Genomic DNA, 18,921 nt, shown 5'->3' with positions numbered 1-18,921 from the left:
TTATGCGAGAAACTTTCCACGGGTTATTTTCTTGACTGCTCGAGAATATCAGGATCCAAACAAAGCAGGAGAACAGACGAGACGCGACGACAAACGAGAGTGGTGTTTGGAGAAGAGGTCGCACTTTAATTAGGAAGGTGATAATTTTGCCTCTCAATCACAAAGGCGGTCTCTGTAAAATTAGGCGGTCTGGGAGGCGGTATATTCAGGTGGGGGGGGATGTATATTGGGGATGAGGAGGAAGGGCGGTGCATGTTGGCGGTGAGGCGAGATAGTTCGGCAGTTGAAGGCGGTCGAGTGGGGTGATATTGCTGATAAATCATTCTACGGCGGGGGACCTGTGGAATCATAAAGCCAAGAATAGTGCAATCAATTCCTCTCCCCTCAGGACCTTGCTACATCTTGTCAGGGACCATGGCCGACTCAATCTACACCAATTACCCCCCTACTCTGTCTCCTGCCCAGCAAGAGTACCTGGTCACCACCACTAAAGACTGGGCAATTCAAAATGGTCTCGCAGTCCGGCCAGCTCCAACCGCTCTTCCTGAAGGCGCAGATTCGAATCGAGTGTTAGCGACGAACGCTCCAGTCACGCTCTTTCCCAGTCCTTTCCCGAAAGCTTGCTTTGAAGAAGCTCAAGCGCTGCAGACCGTCTACAATCAACTATATGCGGCGATCACCTGCAACGAGGAATGGCTAGGGAAGGTCATGGAGGAGTAAGAATACTATCCAATGAGTAATCGCGTCGAATCAGCTAAAGTTTTCCTCTCTCTCTGCAGGCTACTTGATGTCGATGACTTTGTTTCAAACCTCTGGAAAACTCATTTGGCAGTTAAGAAGGAAGGATATGTCCAGAATTTGTCCCTGGGCCTTTACCGGTCCGACTACATGGCTGATGTCACACCCAACCGTGCTCCGTCATTGAAGCAAGTCGAGTTTAACACCATCTCCTCGTCGTTTGGAGGTCTATCCGCCCTCGTGAGATCATTACATACGGAGCTTCTTACGTCACCACCGGGTACTCCTATCAGCTATCCGCCTCATCCTCTCCTGCAATCCGGCGTGCCACCCGAAAACACTTCTGTTGAAACTCTGGCTGGAGGTTTGGCTACGGCACACAAGGCTTACGGTCCTTCAAAGTCTACACCTGAACTTCCGTTGTGTGTTATCTTCGTAGTGCAGGACGGAGAACGGAACGTCTTCGATCAGCATGCCCTCTCCAAGCGGCTCACGGGATTCCATAAAGTCCCCGTCTTCCGTGTTCCCAGCAGCAAGATCTTTGATCAAACCTCAGTATCCGACTCCAATCCTTCTCGACCATTGATCTACCGCCCTCCTCACTCTCCATCGTCTGCATTCGAAGTGACCACCGTCTATCTCCGTGCTTACTATTCACCTGATGAATATACATCTAGTCGGGACTGGGATGCCCGAGTGCATCTGGAACGCTCTGCCGCAATCAAGTGTCCCAGCGTGCTGAACCAACTGGCTGGTTGCAAGAAGGTTCAACAGGTCCTCGCGGAGCCGACGGGACCCGATCATCTCTCAAGCTTCCTCCAAGGCACTGACCCTGCAGTGATTGCAAGACTACGAGAGACCTTCGCCCCACAATATGACCTGTCGGCCAATGGGCAGGGTCGGGATCTGGCTCTCAACCCCGAGACAGCCATGAAGCATGTCCTCAAGCCCCAGCGTGAAGGCGGCGGCAACAACATCTATAAAGCGGAGATTCCGGGCTTCCTTCGGTCCATCCCGGAGAGTGATTGGAAGGGATGGGTACTGATGGAGCTCATTAATCCCGCACCGGATGCCGAGAATATCGCTCTGCGAAACGACGGAGAAGTTCTTCGTGGCAACGTGATTTCCGAGCTTGGTGTCTATGGTACTATCCTGTGGGATAATACGGGCAAGGTCCTTCATAATGATCAAGGTGGCTGGTTGCTGAGAACCAAAGGAAAGGAAGTGAATGAGGGTGGTGTGGCTGCCGGGTTCTCCAGCTTGGATAGTGTGCTCCTCTTCTAGTGTGTAGACTTCATAGAGTAATAAAGTCCAGAGAATGTTGAATTCATATTACGATCGGCACTAGTGGATTGAAGTTGCAGATTGTCATTTAGAGATCTTGTGCTACGCTGATTTAGAGTTTTGTGTCCTGAGATCGCAGGGCTTGAAGGGCGTAGACGCTCCCGTCCGGCGTATTTTGGGTGGGTCTAGCCTTGTGGTCCATGTTTTTTCTAAATAATTCTCCTTTGAAGATCTGTTTCGAGGTTTCTATTGCCAGAATATCTCCGAAGGCGATGTATATCAGATGCTACGGTGACTCGATATCCCTATCTTGCTATTTATAACGTGGCTTCAAAGATTCCGCGCTCCCCTTCTTTATTCTATGACTGGACTGTCACTCGCTAGCTATTTCAACTATTCAAGGAGGAAGACTCTTCCATGTCTCCAAACTCTGGAACATCCAATCTTGGAATATCCTCGAATCAGCGCCTGATCACATGTGACATGTCACTCTCTGCTACACAGAGGAGATAACCATGAAGGGATTCCAAACCTGGACAGCGTCATACTCTCGAGGGTGAATCTAGGTTCACGAGGCGTCACATCCCTTGAGAGAGGGGCACTTTGCGCAAGCTTGGGGCTTATACGGCTTGACGCCATTTTCAATCTTTCAGCCGGACTATCCCCTCCTTTCCATGCCGCTTTTTATACTTCGACGTATTCGTGTCTTATTGGCCGGGCCCCCTGCTAACAAGCTCGTATTGGCCCATCCTAGACGCTAAGAGCCTCCATGCAGCAAGCCCAACCAACAAGAAATAAGACCCTTATGCCCGAGAGCTACCACCTTAGGATTGGCGAAGCACTCAGCGGGAATCCTTTCAGGCTTTCACGGGCGCCATCATTTTCCCCGCTCCTCCAATTTGGCTATAAAATAAGCCACACGCTAGTCTCGTCAGATGATCCCATTGCGGGGCACCTCTTTGATGCCTATTGTATATACATCTGACGGGTATACAATGTCCCTTAAGGAGTGGTGCAACGCAACCCTGGTCCCGTCTTCCCTTGGTATCGCTTCTAATGCTGACTGCGTCGACTGGACGTTCTCGCGATCAGCCACCGCACTGGACTTCGTACCGTGTGGACATATGCACAAAGAACTTTTAGTCGAGTTATCTCTTTAGTCTGACCAATTGTTACTAGCTTTGTCACATTCTAGTTTGTAAAACCGAGGGATTTTCGGTGTTGCCGATGAGCTACGTAGCTCTCTAGCTCGTTATCCTTGCAGATGACTTGACTCGTAGTTATAGTGCTGGCTTTTGCTGGAAGTAGTCCTAAAAGTACTTCACACCGACAAAACACGCGATTGCCTTGCTGGTCAGCACACGCCCCGTCAGTTTGCTCCACGGGCTACAGTTGACTTATTTACGACGACGCGTGCCTGCGTTTTCCCTTGTCGCAGTTATTTCTTCATTCACTTACCTTCTCGTCGCTTGCTCTTGATTTCTTCTTTCTCTTCATCCTCTCCAATCCTCAACCTTTGGTCTTTCATCTACTCAAACACTTTCCCCCCACCTACTCTCAGAGAGAGATCACCTTCCCATCGAATTTGAGCACTCCTCTCGCCATCATGGCTTCACGGGCTAACCGCGATGTGGTTGGAGGGTACGTTTTGAAATAAATCATCCAACTTGAACCAAGGCTGACAGAATATGGCCAAACACAGAATGACCGAAAACCTCACCGGAGAGTTCGTAAAACAGCATCAACATCCATGAAAGAAGCTGACCTCGGCCACAGAATTAAAAATCCCCTCGAAGGTCTGACTCACGATGAGCTCATGGCCAGTGTTGAAAGCTATGCCACCGATAATGACTTGACCGACATCCTTCCTTTGTTGAAGAAGGGCGCTCTCGCTGGGCAGAAGCCAGCTGAGACGGGCTCTATCCCCGAACTCGACGAACAGGATCGCCACGTTCTTCGTGAAGAGATCACTCGCCGCTGGCATCATCCTTGGGCCTTGTATTACACGATTATCCTGAACTCGATTGCTGCTGCCATTCAGGGCTGGGATCAGACTGGTATGTTCTATAGAATATTTTCCACTGCTCGATAAGCTGACTGTATTCTACAGGCTCGAACGGCGCCAACTTGACATTTGACAAGCAGTTTGGTATCCCTAACAATTCTCCTGACTGTCCCGACAAGGCTACCTGCGATCGCAACCAGTGGATTGTGGGGTTCATTAATGCTACACCTTACATCACTATCTGCCTCTTGTAAGAGATACTTCTCTCCTCTACCTTTTTATGAAGATTCATTTCTAACTAGACATTTTTTTACAACAGCGCTGGCTGGCTGTCGGACCCGATCAACCACATGATCGGCCGTAAGGGTACCATCTTTCTCGCTGCCATCTTTAGTCTGCTTGCACCTATTGGATCCGCTTTGACCCAAACTTGGGGCCAGCTCGTCGCATGCCGTGTTCTACTGGGAATCGGAATGGGCCTCAAGGAGGTCACTGTTCCTGTCTATTCCGCGGAAAATGCACCTACGAACATCCGTGGCGGATTGGTCATGAGTTGGCAAGTCTGGACAGCTTTTGGAATCTTCCTCGGAACTTGTGCCAACCTAATTGTGGCCAATGTCGGTAATATTGCCTGGCGTCTGCAGCTTGGGTCGGCCTTTATCCCAGCTGTTCCGTTGCTTCTTGGCGTTTACTTCTGCCCCGAGTCTCCACGTTGGTTGATCACCAAGGGTAAGCATCGTAAGGCGTATGAGTCTCTTCTTCGCTTGCGTAATAGTCCTCTACAAGCTGCCCGTGATCTGTACATGATTCATGCTACACTTGTTGAGGAGAAGAATATGCTGGAGGCCTCTGGGTTTGCAAAGACGGACAACATGTTTGTTCGGTTCTTTGAACTTTTTACCGTGCCTCGTCTTCGCCGTGCGACTCAGGCTTCTGGCATTGTTATGATCGCTCAGCAGATGTGTGGAAGTAAGTTCGCCTTTCCTATATTAACCATAAGCCTGAACAAGCTAACCGCCTCTACGCAGTCAACATTATTGCATTCTATTCATCGACGATCTTCTCTTTGGCTGGCGCAGACAATATTCATGCGCTTTTGGCGTCGTTTGGATTCGGGCTTATCAATTTCGTCTTCGCTTGGCCAGCTGTGTGGACCATCGATACCTATGGTCGACGGACCCTCCTGCTCTTCACTTTCCCAAACATGTGTTGGACGCTACTCTGTGCAGGCTTCTGCTTCTGGGTTCCCGGAAAGACAGCTCATCTAGGCTCGATTGCCTTCTTTGTCTATCTCTTCGACGCCTTCTATTCTCCCGGTGAAGGACCCGTTCCTTTCACCTATTCAGCCGAGGTCTTCCCTCTGTCGCATCGTGAGGTCGGCATGGCATGGGCTGTTGCTACCAATAACTTCTGGGCATCAATCCTGTCACTGACATTCCCATACATGCTGCGAGCCTTTACCGCTCAGGGTGCCTTTGGTTTCTATGCTGGTTTGAACTTGATTGCTTTCGTTTTGATCTTCCTGTTCCTCCCGGAGACAAAGCAGCGATCCTTGGAAGAGCTCGACTATGTGTTTGGTGTTCCAACTCGCACTCATGCCAGGTACCAACTCACTCAAGTTCTTCCATGGTGGATCAGACGGTACATTTTTGGCCGAAAGGGTGCTCCCTGTCCTGAGCTGTACAAGATCAGCGAGGCTGTCGAACCACAGACGGACGAAGTCCAGGATCTTGGTGAGGTCTTGAGTGTCACTGCGGCCAAGGAGAAGGACAATGAAGCTGCTTGAAACTACCAAATGAGATGCAGTGCGGTCGGGCTTTTTCTAGTTCTTCCAAGTTTCCCATTTCACGTTTCTCGTGCCCCGTGATCTTTACCATGTCGTGTCCCAGGTCTCCATCTAGGTGAGCACAGGAAGTCGACTTTGATTTTTGCTGATTTTTGAGAATATTTGCTTTTTAACTTTTAATACCTTCATCCATAATGATATGATGTTTATGCTTGTCTCCTCCTTGTAGATTTTTCTCAATCGGCTTATACTGTAGATCTTCTATTCCCCCCGTTTCCTCACAATCGACTTGCCCTTCACAACCACCCCAGAATAATGAGCCACCCCTCTTCAATTCTGCGCTTGGTCGCAAATAGTTCCAAGGCATCTGGCAAAGGATCATACAATCTCCACATCCCCTGCTACGTGAAACCAAACGCGTCTGCCCGACGAACAGGAATCACAGCAGTGGGGACTACCCGAGTTGACGTCTCGGTGGCCGCGGTTGCTCGCAACGGAGCTGCGAATTTGGCCGTTTCGCAGGTCATCGCAGAGGTATGTGGGGTATTCTTCTGTTAAATCGTGCATGATTCTCGAATCTTGACTCTTTGAGTGGCTAGCGTCTCTAATTTGGATTCTTTCTAGATATTTAAAGTCCCCAAATCCACCGTCGCGGTCATCCGCGGAGCTAAGGCCCGCGAAAAGACGCTGTGCATTGCAGATCTAGCCATTGGCGAAGACAGCGAAGAAGTTTTTCTTCAGCGAGCAATGCAAAAACTAATTGATGCGGCTGGAAGTAAATCTGAGACGAAATAAAACTAAAAAGGTAAGTGTGGTTCTCTCGTCGTTATTATGCTGGCTTTGACAGTTCAAGCTCCGAATCCCGTGACGTAAAATTCCACTCTTCGGCAGCTCCGACAGCTCGACAACTTTCTCCTTGATACCTTCTACCTCGACCAGCCATAATCTTCAAAATGGCAGACGTACAACGAAAAGATCCAATGACGGAAGCACCTCCTTCAACAGCACCGAAGCGCAAAGCACCAGACTCCACCCCCACCACTATCAACTTCACATCGCGCAATCCGCCCTGGACCTACCTCAAACTCCAACTGTAAGCTTCCCACCAACCCAACCCAACCAGCCACTCTACAAGATTCTAACAAACCCCCTCCTGACAGCATCCCCCAACCAGACACACCATCTCTACAACCCCTCGACCCCCTCTCCGCCCGCACATACCTCTCCTCCGCACTATCCCAATTCCTCGGGCTAACAGGAACCGCAATTCCAATCGACATCCTCAAGATTGAAAATAAGGGCAGCTCCGCGAACGGCACTACCAAATACGATGCTGTCTGGGTGCGTGTTCCCCGCGATGACGGCGCTGCAGTCGTTGCGGCGATCAGTTCGTGGATTGGGGGGAGTGGGAGCGGGTCTGGTGCTGCGTGGAGAGTCTGCGCGAAGGGGAATTATCTAGGCGCGTTGGTTTCTGGGTCTGGGAGGGACTTGTTCGTTCCTTGATTTGGGGATTGATGTAATGGGTTTTATATTCTTGAGCGAGAAATTCGGTCTAGAGCATCCTTGTTAGGCGGGTTGTCTGTGAGGGGTATCCTAGGTGACCCGGTACAGAGCGGACGAGAGTCGCAATGCTGTGCCTCTCTGAGGTTGGGACAACCCGTGAGGCCGAATTGAATTTGCAGGGGCGCAATGCTCGGATGCGAATCATTACGGACTTGGTGGCCCAAGGCCACCTCCACTCGCCAACGGCGACCATCGTGACAACACACAAGCACACAGAAAGTGCTATGCCAGGTCCGCGATAACTGACCTCGGTCTAAATATGAGCATGCCCCTCTTGTCGATGAGCGACGTCCTTATGGGAAGGCATCTACCATGTACAACACTACCAAGTCCCCGCCCCAAAACCAATCTCAAGTTCTCAAAAGAAATGCAATAATATTCACAAATTCGAAACAAATCAATCTCTAATGCAACCCTCAAATCTCAAATCTTTTTTTTAAAAATCGGGGTTTCTTGTTTTCAAGCAAGGCAGCCCAAATGCAGCAAAAAAAAAAACGCCGTAACTCTCACGCTGCGGAAAGACACAAGTTCAAGTTCCAAATCAATCTGGTTTCGCTCAATCGCTTGCACAAAATGCCCCTATACAACTAACACGCCCCCATTTTGTATAAAAACCAGCCACAAAAGCATATGTGACCAGATTTTCGATGGTTACACCAGTGCTCAAACAGACTGCTTAGTCTGGGCGGCGATACTGGTCACCGTGGTGGATTCATCGGATCCGTCCAAAGCAGGATTGAAACTCGGGTTGGCGGTTACCTTGGCACGGAGCGCGGCGCGGATATCCTCCTTGCTGCGGGCCTTCCACTCGCCGTAGCTGTTCTGGCTCAGAGGGAAGAGGACCAGGTTCTCCGGACGGCTCATGAAGTCGTCGACGTTGGGGGCAGGCGTGGCGGTGATGATGTCCATTTCCACGGCGATTTGGCGACAGTAGGTGTCCAGGGGGAGATCGTTGACGTCGTGGCCGAAGGGGTTCTCGATTTCGCTGCCAATGGTGGCCAGGCCGATGATGATGTAGGCGGCGACCATGGAGGCGGGGATGGTTACCCATTCAAGGGACTTGTAGAGTTGGAAGGGGAGGACTAAGACGTAGATCCAGGCGATTTGGGAGATGGCGATACTGTATGCGGCGGGCAGGGGGTGTCCAGCACCCGCTCTGTTCCGGTCAGGACTTCGTTCATGGTAGCCATCATGGCGACTGGAACGCTTGTTAGCGGGCTTGACTGGTGGGTGCGATCTGGTCTTTTGTGCATGACTTACTAGCTTGGCTTTGGTGCAGGCCGGAGGTCAGAGTGCCGTTCGCCACGATGGAATCAATGTATGCAGACAAGTGGTTGAGAATCTCCAGGGGAAGGTGACCCAGGGGCTTCTTGGACCGCTTGATCAGCTTGCGGGGATTGGACTCGGCGAAGGAAACACCCAGATACTCTCCGGCTGATTTCCAGAGAGACTTGGGGCGAGGGTTGAGGACTTCGCGGTCGTGTGCTTCGCGGGCAAAGGTATCCAGGTGGCCGACGAGACCGGCAATGTCCTCGTAGGCGACATCCGGTTCGAAGCGGAGCTTGTGCTTGAGAGCGACGGCGAATGCAAGGATGAGGTTCATGGCAGCACTGTTTTCATGGTCAGTCTGATGCATTAGATGTTGAACATGGAAATGCATTTCACGTACACTTTACGGAGAAGATCAACCTTGCCATCCTCGCCTTCGCGTTCACCGGTATTGACCCAGATTGTGCGGGCAAGATTACGAGAGGTCTGGATGAGCTGAGCCCAGTACTTGCGACCATCTGCCCATCTGCATTCGAGTCGAGTCAGTTCTTTGCTTCATGCAGTCTGGGAATAACAAAGAAAAAGATTCTCACCTTTCATACGCAGTCGAACTGCGGAACGACAATGCCAAACCCACCACGAAACCCAGCACAGTGAGCAGGATGTTGTTAACACCAACTGTTTAGCCCAACCGGGCGTTCGTCAGCATCGCATTCGGAAGTAGTCGACGAAGAGAAGACACTCACTATTATGACCCCATTTGCAAATGCAAGTAATGGCAGTGGCCCAAGAGCCAACGAGGAAAATGGGCAGGATCATCTTCGGGGTAACGCTGCCATGCATACGCATGAAGATGGGCCATTTCGAGTGCTTGTCCATATTACGGGGACCGTGCTAACGAGCGATGAAGTAAACCAGGTTAGTCTGTTTGCACTCTTCATAGTTTCGTTTAGTCTCCAGCTGCCCACTTACAAAGTAGCGCTCCAATTCACTCGAATCACGGCGATCAAGATGGAATTGGGCATCTCGCGAGCTCGCCAGATTCTCCATGAACGTCGGCCGAGGGGTGAGTCTCTCTGTGGAGTCCTGCTCCTTGAGAGACTGCGGTTGAGGCTGGGCAACATGGTTGTCGGCATGGTGGCGAGTATCGACGGCGACGGGGGCAGCACCAGTGCTGTCGCCAGCAGCAGCAGCCGGTGCGTCGGCAACGGGGGCAGCGTGGCCTTCGGTCATGGTGAAATAAAGAAAGAAAAGAAGCAAATAGAGAGGAAGAAAATGGGATTGAAACGGATGGATACGGGTTAGCCGGGTTCGGTATTCAACGACAGTAGATTAGAAAAGAAAGAAAATAAGGAAATGGAGCGAGAGTTGAAGAGTATGATGAAAAGAAAGAAGAATAGGAAAATAGAAACAGGAAGGAAAAGGAGAGAAGAGAAAAAAAAACTGTGGAGAAAGAAGTCGAAGTCTGGGGGTGTCAGCACGGCGAAAATCTGAAACTTGGCCATGCAGTGGCTCCCCTGGGCGCCGTTTCACCACAATTCCGATGGTCTAGAATACGCATTTTAGGGGTTTGAATGGGCTCCGAAGGGCTTGACTGGGCTTGACTGGGCTTGACTGGGCTTGGATGGGCTCGAATGGGCTTCAACGGGCAGGATGCGCTGTCACCCCAAGTGGGGAATTTTTCTGCAAAGCCACGATGATTGTGGATCCTCCTGTTGGTCGGGATTCGTGAAAGGGGGCGAGTATATTTAGAAAAAGTCTAGTTTTCTTTCTTTTCAGGGGGCCAGTTGAAAGAAAGCAATTGGTCAAGAGAAAGATGATGCAATTCTATATGTTATAGAAGTATATCAAATATACATACAGTCTACATAGGCGTACTGTAGCATACTGTAGCATACTAAAAGTAGGAAGTCCTTCAGGGGAAGTCAAAATCCAGCTTGTCTCCTATTGGATGGAAACTCGTCGTTCGAACTCCGTAGGCCCGGCTCGACCCGCTGCCACCCAATTTTGACTTTTTGGCTTTTTCAACGCTTCTGGATTTCCTCGTCAGCCGCACCTGATGACTCCATGCTCCTTCCTCTTCGCAAGCTGACGGCTTTAGGGCGGGCTGGATGGCTGGCCTGACTTTCCCACCTTTCAACCTTCCAGATTCACGGGGAATCTCTCGCGAATGCGCTGTCCATACCGTGAGAAAATAATCGGGACGGGTATGAAAGCAAGTGCAATGAATCCAAGCAATGAATTGCCCCAGCCCAGACCCAGAGTCGAGAACAGTTTCGATCCAGCCAATGGAAGCACCGCACCAACCAGCGATCGAGTGGCAGTCAAACTCGCGTTGGCCGACGCGGCATACGTCTGGTAACTGTCGATGACGTACGTTGAGATCGGAAGATACACCCCCATCATCCCCACGCCAAACGGCATCATACCGATGATAGGTACAATCCAATGCACGTCTTTGTCCACTGCCCACCCGTACCAGAAGAAACTGATGGGCAGTAAACAGGCGAACATGATCATCGCCGGTAGACGCATCTCCGGCTCATATTTGCCGCCGTTGCGTTGCGTGAGCTTCAAGACGAGACGGTCGTTGGTCACTCCGTACAGAACCAGTCCAACGACGAAGCCGAGTCCAATACCCAGGTAGGCCAGTCCAGAGAGGCCCGTGGAGAACCCATATTGGTTCTCAAAGACACTGGGAATGGTCGTGAAGAAAAGGTAAAGCAGACCGTAGACAACGGCCATATAGAGGGAGAGAAGCAGAACGATGGGCGATTTGACCAACAGGAGAATCGGACGCTTCAAGCCCACTTTCAGGGCAGAGGCAACGGACACCCGTTCCATATTGGGCTCATAAGCGCTACGAAGATCGCTGCGACCCAATTCCTTCGACAGACGTTCGGTCTTGCGGCGAATCAAAACGGCAGCATAAGTCTCACGGTTCAAGATCTCAATACCAAACGAGACCACACCCGCCGCAATCATAACCACCCAAAAGACCCAGCGCCAGCCAATTGTCTCGCCAATGAAGCCTCCCGCAATGGGTCCAGCGACGGGGCCGATCAAGGGACCGCAACTCCACAAGGCAGTGGCCATACCTCGTTGCTCCACGGGGAACAGGTCGGCAATCAGACCTGCGCCGAGGGTTAGACAACCTGCACCGCCCATGCCAGCGAACATGCGGCAAATGATCAGAGTTTCGATATTTGGGGCCAGAGCACAGCCGATCTGCCACACCACGAAGAACCAGTTTGCGCAACTGAGTACGATTCGGCGGCCGTAGATCTCACTCATGGGGGCAAGGACGAGTGGTCCGACCTATGCATATCATTGTCATGGGTTAGTCAACTCTGGAGACAAAGCACAAGAGCAAGAAAAGTGGAAAGAGATTTAGTGGTCAACTTACAGCATAACCGATCAAAAATATACTGACGCTGAACGCGAGAATAGTCTCATTGGTCACATGGAGATCAACACCAACGTAACTCACGGCCGGCGAGAACATGCTCGATGCCAGCGGTGAAACAAACGTAATAGCACTCATCAAAGCCAATAGACCCCATTTCCGACCCATGGCGAAATTCTGGGGGTTCTCAGGGTCATCTTGGCCATCCCAACCGACGATTCCTCGATCTAGATCGGTGACGGGGAAGAGCTTCCTTGTGATGGTTCGCTGTACGTTTGCTTCGACATCGTCTGCGTCAACAGGGGCGGCATGAGTGACATCGATTGACGATCTCAGACTGGTACTTGATGGCACATCAATCGTCTCCTTGGGTTTATCATTCGAGTTTCCCGAGTCGCCCGAAGCAACGGACTCTGCAATAGTCTTTTCCGAGGGGTCTTGATTGGTGGATGCCATAGTCAAATCAAGAAACAATAATGTTAGACCGGGGGGGTCTGGAAAACCTAATATTTGCAGCCCTACAAAACCAGTGGAGGGCAATATTATCTTTTCGAGAAAGAAGGATTAACGAGAGACGAGAATCGAAGAAGGAAAGAAAAGGGAAAAGAGCGACACAGTGAAAGTCAAAGCTATCTTTATGACGAATGGGAAAGAAAAAAAAATCACACTCCTCAGATTACAACCTAGTAACAGAAAAGAATCTAACGCAATCTTTTGCTGGTCATTTCTCGCCAGGGCGTAAATGTTGTTGAGAAAGTGCTTCATAACATGGTTGATTTTGCATAAGCTCCGGGCATAACCGACCATAATTTGTCCATAAGCTAGTCATAACTTACCCGTCGCTGGGTGTAGAGCCATAACCCCAAATTATGCTATGCGGGATAACTAGTGGGTCCTTAGTGCAAGTCATGCACCACGTAATAGTCTCAAGATCCCTAGATCTAATACGAACACGAATTTAGTGTTCGTTCGAGATAGTGGGAAGGCGCGTTCATGGATTTGGTGGGATGGTTTTCACACGAGTGTTGGGCGGGCGGGTATAGATCGTGCCACTTTATTTGCCTTCGAAATGCCGTGTGAATGTCGCCCACTCAGTCCTATTGCCTAGCTGCGGCAGGAAACCTAGAATATCTACCGTGCATTGTTAGATAGATCTCGGTGTTTGCTCCGGTTCGTGTTAGAAGGGGGTAGAAGCATCTCGCTGGGTTAGTGGTCTTTTTTAGGTGAGGCGCCAAAAAAATAATGCATGGATAGCATAAAATTCGATCATTGATTATGACACGATTTGTATCTGATGGCTGGTATGTTATGCGGATGCCTATTCATTTAGATTAGGTTTCGGATTCAAGATTATCCTTTTACCCGCTCTATCTTGAGTCTCTCAACAGCAGTGCCCCCCGAAGTGACAGCGATATAATTCGGGATGGGTATAGAGATATCTTGGTTTTAGTAACAGCTCTTGGTACTATCTTTTCGATGATATCTTTTGGCCAGCTTTAGGGTATATCGATTGATCGACAAACCCATTCGCTGGAATACCATAAGCGCCAGGCCTGGCTGACCGCCCCCTTGACTCATTTAGCCCCTCGGACAAACATCCGGACATACACCTCTTTCAACTAGAATACCTAGTGTTAGAGTCTTATGGAAAGCTCACCGAACAGGAATATCAAGATCTTGAGCATTCTTTATATCTGTCAAGTCTATAACCAGCTAATTTAGCTAACGCGATGAGTCCCAGTACGCGAAGATCTTTCGTGGCCCGGGGATTAAAAGCCACCCGCTAACCCGCCACCCCTACAGGACCTGTCGATCGCAGACCGATCATTATCTCCGGACCATCGGGCGTCGGAAAAGGAACACTAGCCCAAAAGTTAATCGACAAGTATCCCGATACATTCGCACTCACCGTATCTCACACCACCCGAAGCCCACGAGTTAACGAGATAGATGGCAAGAGCTATCATTTCGTCTCGGCGACTACATTCACCACTCTACTCTCCCAGGATGCATTCGTTGAACACACCACGTTCAATAGCCACCAATACGGCACCAGCAAGGCAGCTATCACCGACATAACGGATAAGGGATTAATTGCTGTGCTGGATATCGAGATTGATGGCGTGCAGCAGATCAGAGGGAATTCCAGTATCGATGCGCGCTATGTATTTATCAAGCCGCCTAGTCTGGAGGCTCTTGGTGCGCGATTGAGAAGTCGTGGTACGGAGAGTGAAATTGATGTGCTGTCGAGACTTACGAGGGCTCGTGATGAGATTGAGTTTGCTGAGACGCAAGGTGTTTATGGGAAGATTATTGTGAATGATGATTTGGAGAGAGCGTATGGGGAGTTAGAGGAGTTGATGTTTCGATAGCTTTGCAAGACGCCAATAGGTCATAACTCAGTTATTTTTGTAGGATTGAAATGATATTGCTTAGTTCCTGGGCCAGATAATGTTCAAGTCCGCATCATCAGATACCATTCACTACATGAAGAAATAACGCTCGTTTTTTATAGCGTAAAAGCGACCCATTACTGGAAAGATAGATAGGTCTCTACAGAATACAAATTAACCGTAAACGAATATCCCGTAGCAAGCCCTTCCCCGATAATACTTCGACATACAAGCTCAACAACCGTAGCAAAAAGTGGGTCTTCAAAAAAAGAAATGCACGGCCCGAACCGCGATTCGAACGCGGGGCCTCTCGCAGATGAGTTTTATCCCACTTTTGTTGGGGTTAGTTGATGTTGTGGTGTGAAGATGGATTAAGGGCGTCCTTACAAGCGAGAATCATACTGCTTTACGTTAGTGGACGCCTAACTCGTATCGGACGAAGTGCTACTAACCCACTAGACCATCCGGGCAATTTCGATGACTCTCAGTCCGTCGATGCCGCGACACTCACAACCCGCCAAGTCATGGGTAGTGGGTACTATTATTTTGGCGTAGGCATATTGGAGGTACTGCGTAGACAGCTGTCGTTGGTGGGGATTTCTGATACCAATTACGAGCGTGTTCACGTTGATCGGAGAGGGGGTAGCTGTATACACGTTTACGCGTTTCCTTACTTCACACCTCCGACGCTTAATGGATCATGAGCGCCATCTATAATATAGCTGGCGTGCCACACGTTATTGTTTATGAAGTTGGAAATCCGGGACTCAACATTTTCCCCAAAAAATCACAAAAGCTGCAAATCTGCAAATATGTCCACAGGCTTGACCTTTACAGGCCATTATTTGAATTTACAGACTCTCCTTGCCAAGGATGAGCTCCCACTATTGGTAATTCTTGCCTTTAACTCTTTGGTGTGGGATCTTGTATAGCCAGTACTATCTGACACCACTACACGCAAGCTTCTTGAAGTCAGTCGCTGAAAATTCCAATTCAGGGATACTATGCTGCCTGTCGGGAACTTTTTCTATGCACTCTAGGTAAAAGGTCTCGATTTTGCCGATAAAAAGGCTAGCTGTTTGAGTTATCTTGGGGTTTGTCGCTGTAATTATATCACGCAGCGCGTCCCAGTAGTATACCTCAGAACACTGGCGGGAGTGGCTGTTTAAGAAGCCCCTATATACAGATCGGTTTCACTATCAGCACTATGTAAGGTATGCTTAAAATCTGCAAGAATCTACTATCTCGTAGGATCAATAAACAGCAAGAAGTGCGCTCAGGCAATTTACTCGGCTACGCTAACCCAAGTCACTGTAAGGCGACATTACCTGAAACGCCAGTGCCTCGTGGGCGTTTTATTGGCAATTGCCCCTGTCTGATGTTTTTCTTGGATTTTCTGCTATCGGTCTTTCTTTAGAAGCCATCGTCTCAAAAAATCAGTTTTGTGAAGGTAGATGGGGCATGTTTCGGGGTCGGTTCGAAACTGTTTTTTTATCTTGAAACCATGGGGGCTTCTGCAGCAGAATCCCGGCGATCATGTTCGTCTGAAGACTGATGTGCAGATGAATCTTATCCCTCCTGGAACCAACGGTTTGACATTTAGCAACCAGGATGTCATCTCGGATCCGCCATGGCGTCGGAATAAATTGACCAGGGTTGCGACAGGGTTACGAGTGTCGTCATGCAGGTATCCGTTAGCCCACCTCGTCGGTCTTCTAGAATAATGAATTATCTCTGTGTCTGTCTAGTAATAAATGCGGGATTAGTGGTGCTGATTTTTCTTTACTAGACTGAGTATAGTAGTCGTCGCACGGTAGCTGTCATTCTAATTGAACGAATAAAGTTTTCAACAAATATCTGGACTGTCTGGCCAAATACAAACTTCATCAACAATTGTGAGAGTAAAGAATCGAAATAAATCTCGTTTTGATCATTCAATAGCAATCTTATTGAGATGAGATATTTATTATCAGCAAATTATGGCCCCCAAGATTCTCGGATTGCCGCGTGATGTCACATGCAAACCCAAAGTCAACCCCCCAATGTGTATCCATGGATCCTCGGCATTCCCAAATTTGAGCTTCGAGTTTACTCAGTGAGCTTATTTTAGCTGGAACTGTTTAACCCGCGATTCTTAAACGTCTCAAATTTGTTCAATTGATTAGGGTCAGTGCTCAAGAATGTCATAAATGATATTCGAAATTGAGGTTTCATGACGTTTATACACTCTAACGGCGTACTGTAATAGCCATGTCTGGCTAATCCGGGCGGGAACAAGCACGTGTCCGATAAGCCTATGCACTGCTCAATAGAATAGCGTAGACCAGCTTAGAACAACTTTTTGACACTGTCATTTTCGACGAAACAGCTTCTACGCGCTCAGTTATTACCAGATACCTGGTTTAATTGGTGAAGGCCGAACAAGTTTAGACACCTACACTCTGGGGGCTGTCAATCCCATCAAAGCCATCTACAGTATAATAGCGGTGAACATGATCTGGAATTCAAGTCAAAAACTCACTCGCAAAACTCAATTCATTACTAAAGATCTTGCTTTCTGAATCGATCCAGCCCTAACAAGTGGGGAGAGAAGGTCGATAGCGCATGCAGATCATCGGGCCCTATTTCCAGACATGATTCATGCGCCGATAAAGGAGTGCCTACATAATAATCATACGACATACATGACTATATCTTGATTCTGAAAATTCTGCGGAGATCGGTAGTGGTCTACCAGATAGCCGCCTTCGGTCAGTCGATTCGTTCATGCCAAGGCATCCTGATCGTGGAAGGAAACTACGATCGTCGATCAGCCTCGCTTGAGATCGACACTTTCGAGCGGCTCAGTCGATTCTGGAAAATCTCGAGTTTGGATCAAAGATCTGATTCAGTCCTGCAGTGTTTTGATACGGTCGCAGGTTGAAACCTAGTAGAAAATCTTGGTTCGTAGAGAGGGTTGTCATGAAAGGCACCGGCCGAGTACATGCGGATCTATAAGACTTACTTAGTCGCTAAATTCGTACACCCATTACAACATTCGGAGAGAAGGCTTGGCGGCTGGTGGATAGAAGGGGACAAATACCGCGCTTTTCCCACAAGCGACTCCGCTTGGCTACTCCAAAGTGGACCATGACACAGTGGACAAACAAACTGTACTGGAAAAGAAGAGGCTTGATGAATCAAGATTGAACTGGCAGAGAACGTCATTGACGAATACTCCGTATTGACTTATATCAGTAGATTCATGGGATTTTCCTAAGGACTATCATGTACAGTAAGTAGTAGCTTCTTTGATGCATATTCTTTTGACAACTCAACGCACTTTGTAATTGCCGAGGACCCTGCGTCCTGTCACTGGGTCTATGCCCGTTGAATATCAATTCTATTAATTTTTTCCTTGATAGCATGAGTTCCTGTATCCTCAAGAGGGGTAACCAATTTACAGAGGCTGGAATTACTCCAAAGGGTGGGCTGGGCTGATCCGCGAAGCACGCGACGCCAGGCCTCGGAGTGGTCCAGGCGGGGTGGAGAACGAGACTAAGTGCCCCCGCGCACTTGCTACCCTACGAGGCTTTAGAATGAGCATTGGGTCTTTGTGCTTGAATTTAATCGAGAACTCTCCAACTCTCGAAAAAATTGTTACAGTAGTCTGTAGAACGGGCTTTTGTCGTAACGTGCTAGATTTAGTCCCATGCACGACTAGGGTGGCGTGCGTGCATACTAAAGTCTTCGTATTTTAGTCTTTCTATACTTCGCACTAACAAGTGTACGGAGTACGAATCATACTGTGACTTTGAAGTAGTGCTGCCTCGGCTCCCGCCGTGTAGCGCTTTTCGTCGGGAATTATCATTCTCCGCCACGATCTTATTAGCTCGTTTTACTTGTCTAATGCAGATAATCAACAGGGGCCGGACAACTAAAAGTGTGAAAATATGCAACTACAGGGGTCCTGAGGTGCAATGTCCGTGGCACTGCGTCGAATCAACCAATCACCGTTAACACAACCCGTCCCTGAAGGAAGCCAAAGAGTGGCCAGGGGTATCGGGGGCCTTATTCAGTACCTTTTACTACTCTTTCTTTTTTTTCTCTCTCACAAGCATCAGCCTCTCATAGTCTGTCCAGCGCATCGCATTCAGATCAGTTTCGCTCTCAGTGGATCTCGAGTTGAACTGTGGGGCTCTGGATCTGCCTATCGCGGTCCACCAGTTGCCTTCTCGTCCCCGCTAGCCTTCGGCGCTGATACTCTTTTTGGGCACTCGCATCCAGTCATGGTGGACAAGTGGATATACTTCGCGACGAAGGCCCAGGGCTCATCACCGTCGGATTTATGGGAGCAACCATGGCTGAATGGAGTAGTTGTCTCGTTGTCCACGCTGAATTGTCGGCACTGGCCACCCCAAAACTCTGAACCGCGAATCATCGAGTGTCCCTGTCTGCCTGAAGTTTAATCTATGTCCCACGGTCCCCCCGGTCTGGG

At 49.2% G+C, this 18,921-nt stretch overlaps 6 protein-coding genes across 6 annotated transcripts; 4 read left to right on the top strand and 2 right to left on the bottom strand.

Annotated features, from left to right (window-relative positions):
* Nucleotides 1-414: 414 nt before the first annotated feature.
* On the top strand, nucleotides 415-2,022 carry N7496_003702 (glutathione synthase; the record flags this gene model as incomplete). Its single annotated transcript, XM_056696633.1, has 2 exons — nucleotides 415-716; nucleotides 780-2,022. 2 exons carry the CDS (start codon nucleotides 415-417, stop codon nucleotides 2,020-2,022), a joined length of 1,545 nt encoding a protein of 514 aa, XP_056558845.1.
* Nucleotides 2,023-3,628: 1,606 nt separating this feature from the next.
* On the top strand, nucleotides 3,629-5,813 carry N7496_003701 (sugar porter family MFS transporter; the record flags this gene model as incomplete). Its single annotated transcript, XM_056696632.1, has 6 exons — nucleotides 3,629-3,663; nucleotides 3,725-3,748; nucleotides 3,799-4,079; nucleotides 4,133-4,277; nucleotides 4,347-4,996; nucleotides 5,056-5,813. 6 exons carry the CDS (start codon nucleotides 3,629-3,631, stop codon nucleotides 5,811-5,813), a joined length of 1,893 nt encoding a protein of 630 aa, XP_056558844.1.
* A 953-nt stretch (nucleotides 5,814-6,766) lies between these two features.
* Nucleotides 6,767-7,316, top strand: N7496_003700 (uncharacterized protein; the record flags this gene model as incomplete). Its single annotated transcript, XM_056696631.1, has 2 exons — nucleotides 6,767-6,906; nucleotides 6,974-7,316. 2 exons carry the CDS (start codon nucleotides 6,767-6,769, stop codon nucleotides 7,314-7,316), a joined length of 483 nt encoding a protein of 160 aa, XP_056558843.1.
* A 723-nt stretch (nucleotides 7,317-8,039) lies between these two features.
* N7496_003699 (uncharacterized protein) lies at nucleotides 8,040-9,878 on the bottom strand (the record flags this gene model as incomplete). Its single annotated transcript, XM_056696630.1, has 6 exons — nucleotides 8,040-8,599; nucleotides 8,637-8,986; nucleotides 9,046-9,171; nucleotides 9,239-9,323; nucleotides 9,392-9,539; nucleotides 9,618-9,878. 6 exons carry the CDS (start codon nucleotides 9,876-9,878, stop codon nucleotides 8,040-8,042), a joined length of 1,530 nt encoding a protein of 509 aa, XP_056558842.1.
* Nucleotides 9,879-10,781: 903 nt separating this feature from the next.
* On the bottom strand, nucleotides 10,782-12,507 carry N7496_003698 (MFS transporter; the record flags this gene model as incomplete). The annotated part of the gene is made up of 2 exons (XM_056696629.1): nucleotides 10,782-11,963; nucleotides 12,052-12,507. The coding sequence occupies 2 exons, from the start codon at nucleotides 12,505-12,507 to the stop codon at nucleotides 10,782-10,784; spliced, it is 1,638 nt and encodes a 545-aa protein (XP_056558841.1).
* A 1,274-nt stretch (nucleotides 12,508-13,781) lies between these two features.
* On the top strand, nucleotides 13,782-14,423 carry N7496_003697 (guanylate kinase; the record flags this gene model as incomplete). Its single annotated transcript, XM_056696628.1, has 2 exons — nucleotides 13,782-13,791; nucleotides 13,855-14,423. The coding sequence occupies 2 exons, from the start codon at nucleotides 13,782-13,784 to the stop codon at nucleotides 14,421-14,423; spliced, it is 579 nt and encodes a 192-aa protein (XP_056558840.1).
* Nucleotides 14,424-18,921: the final 4,498 nt, after the last annotated feature.

The sequence above is a fragment of the Penicillium cataractarum genome (genome assembly GCF_028827025.1).
Source record: "Penicillium cataractarum strain IBT 29864 chromosome Unknown utg000002l, whole genome shotgun sequence".
NCBI lineage: Eukaryota > Fungi > Ascomycota > Eurotiomycetes > Eurotiales > Aspergillaceae > Penicillium > Penicillium cataractarum.
Note: the sequence above shows the minus strand (reverse complement) of the source record. Positions and strands in the feature narration are given on the sequence as shown.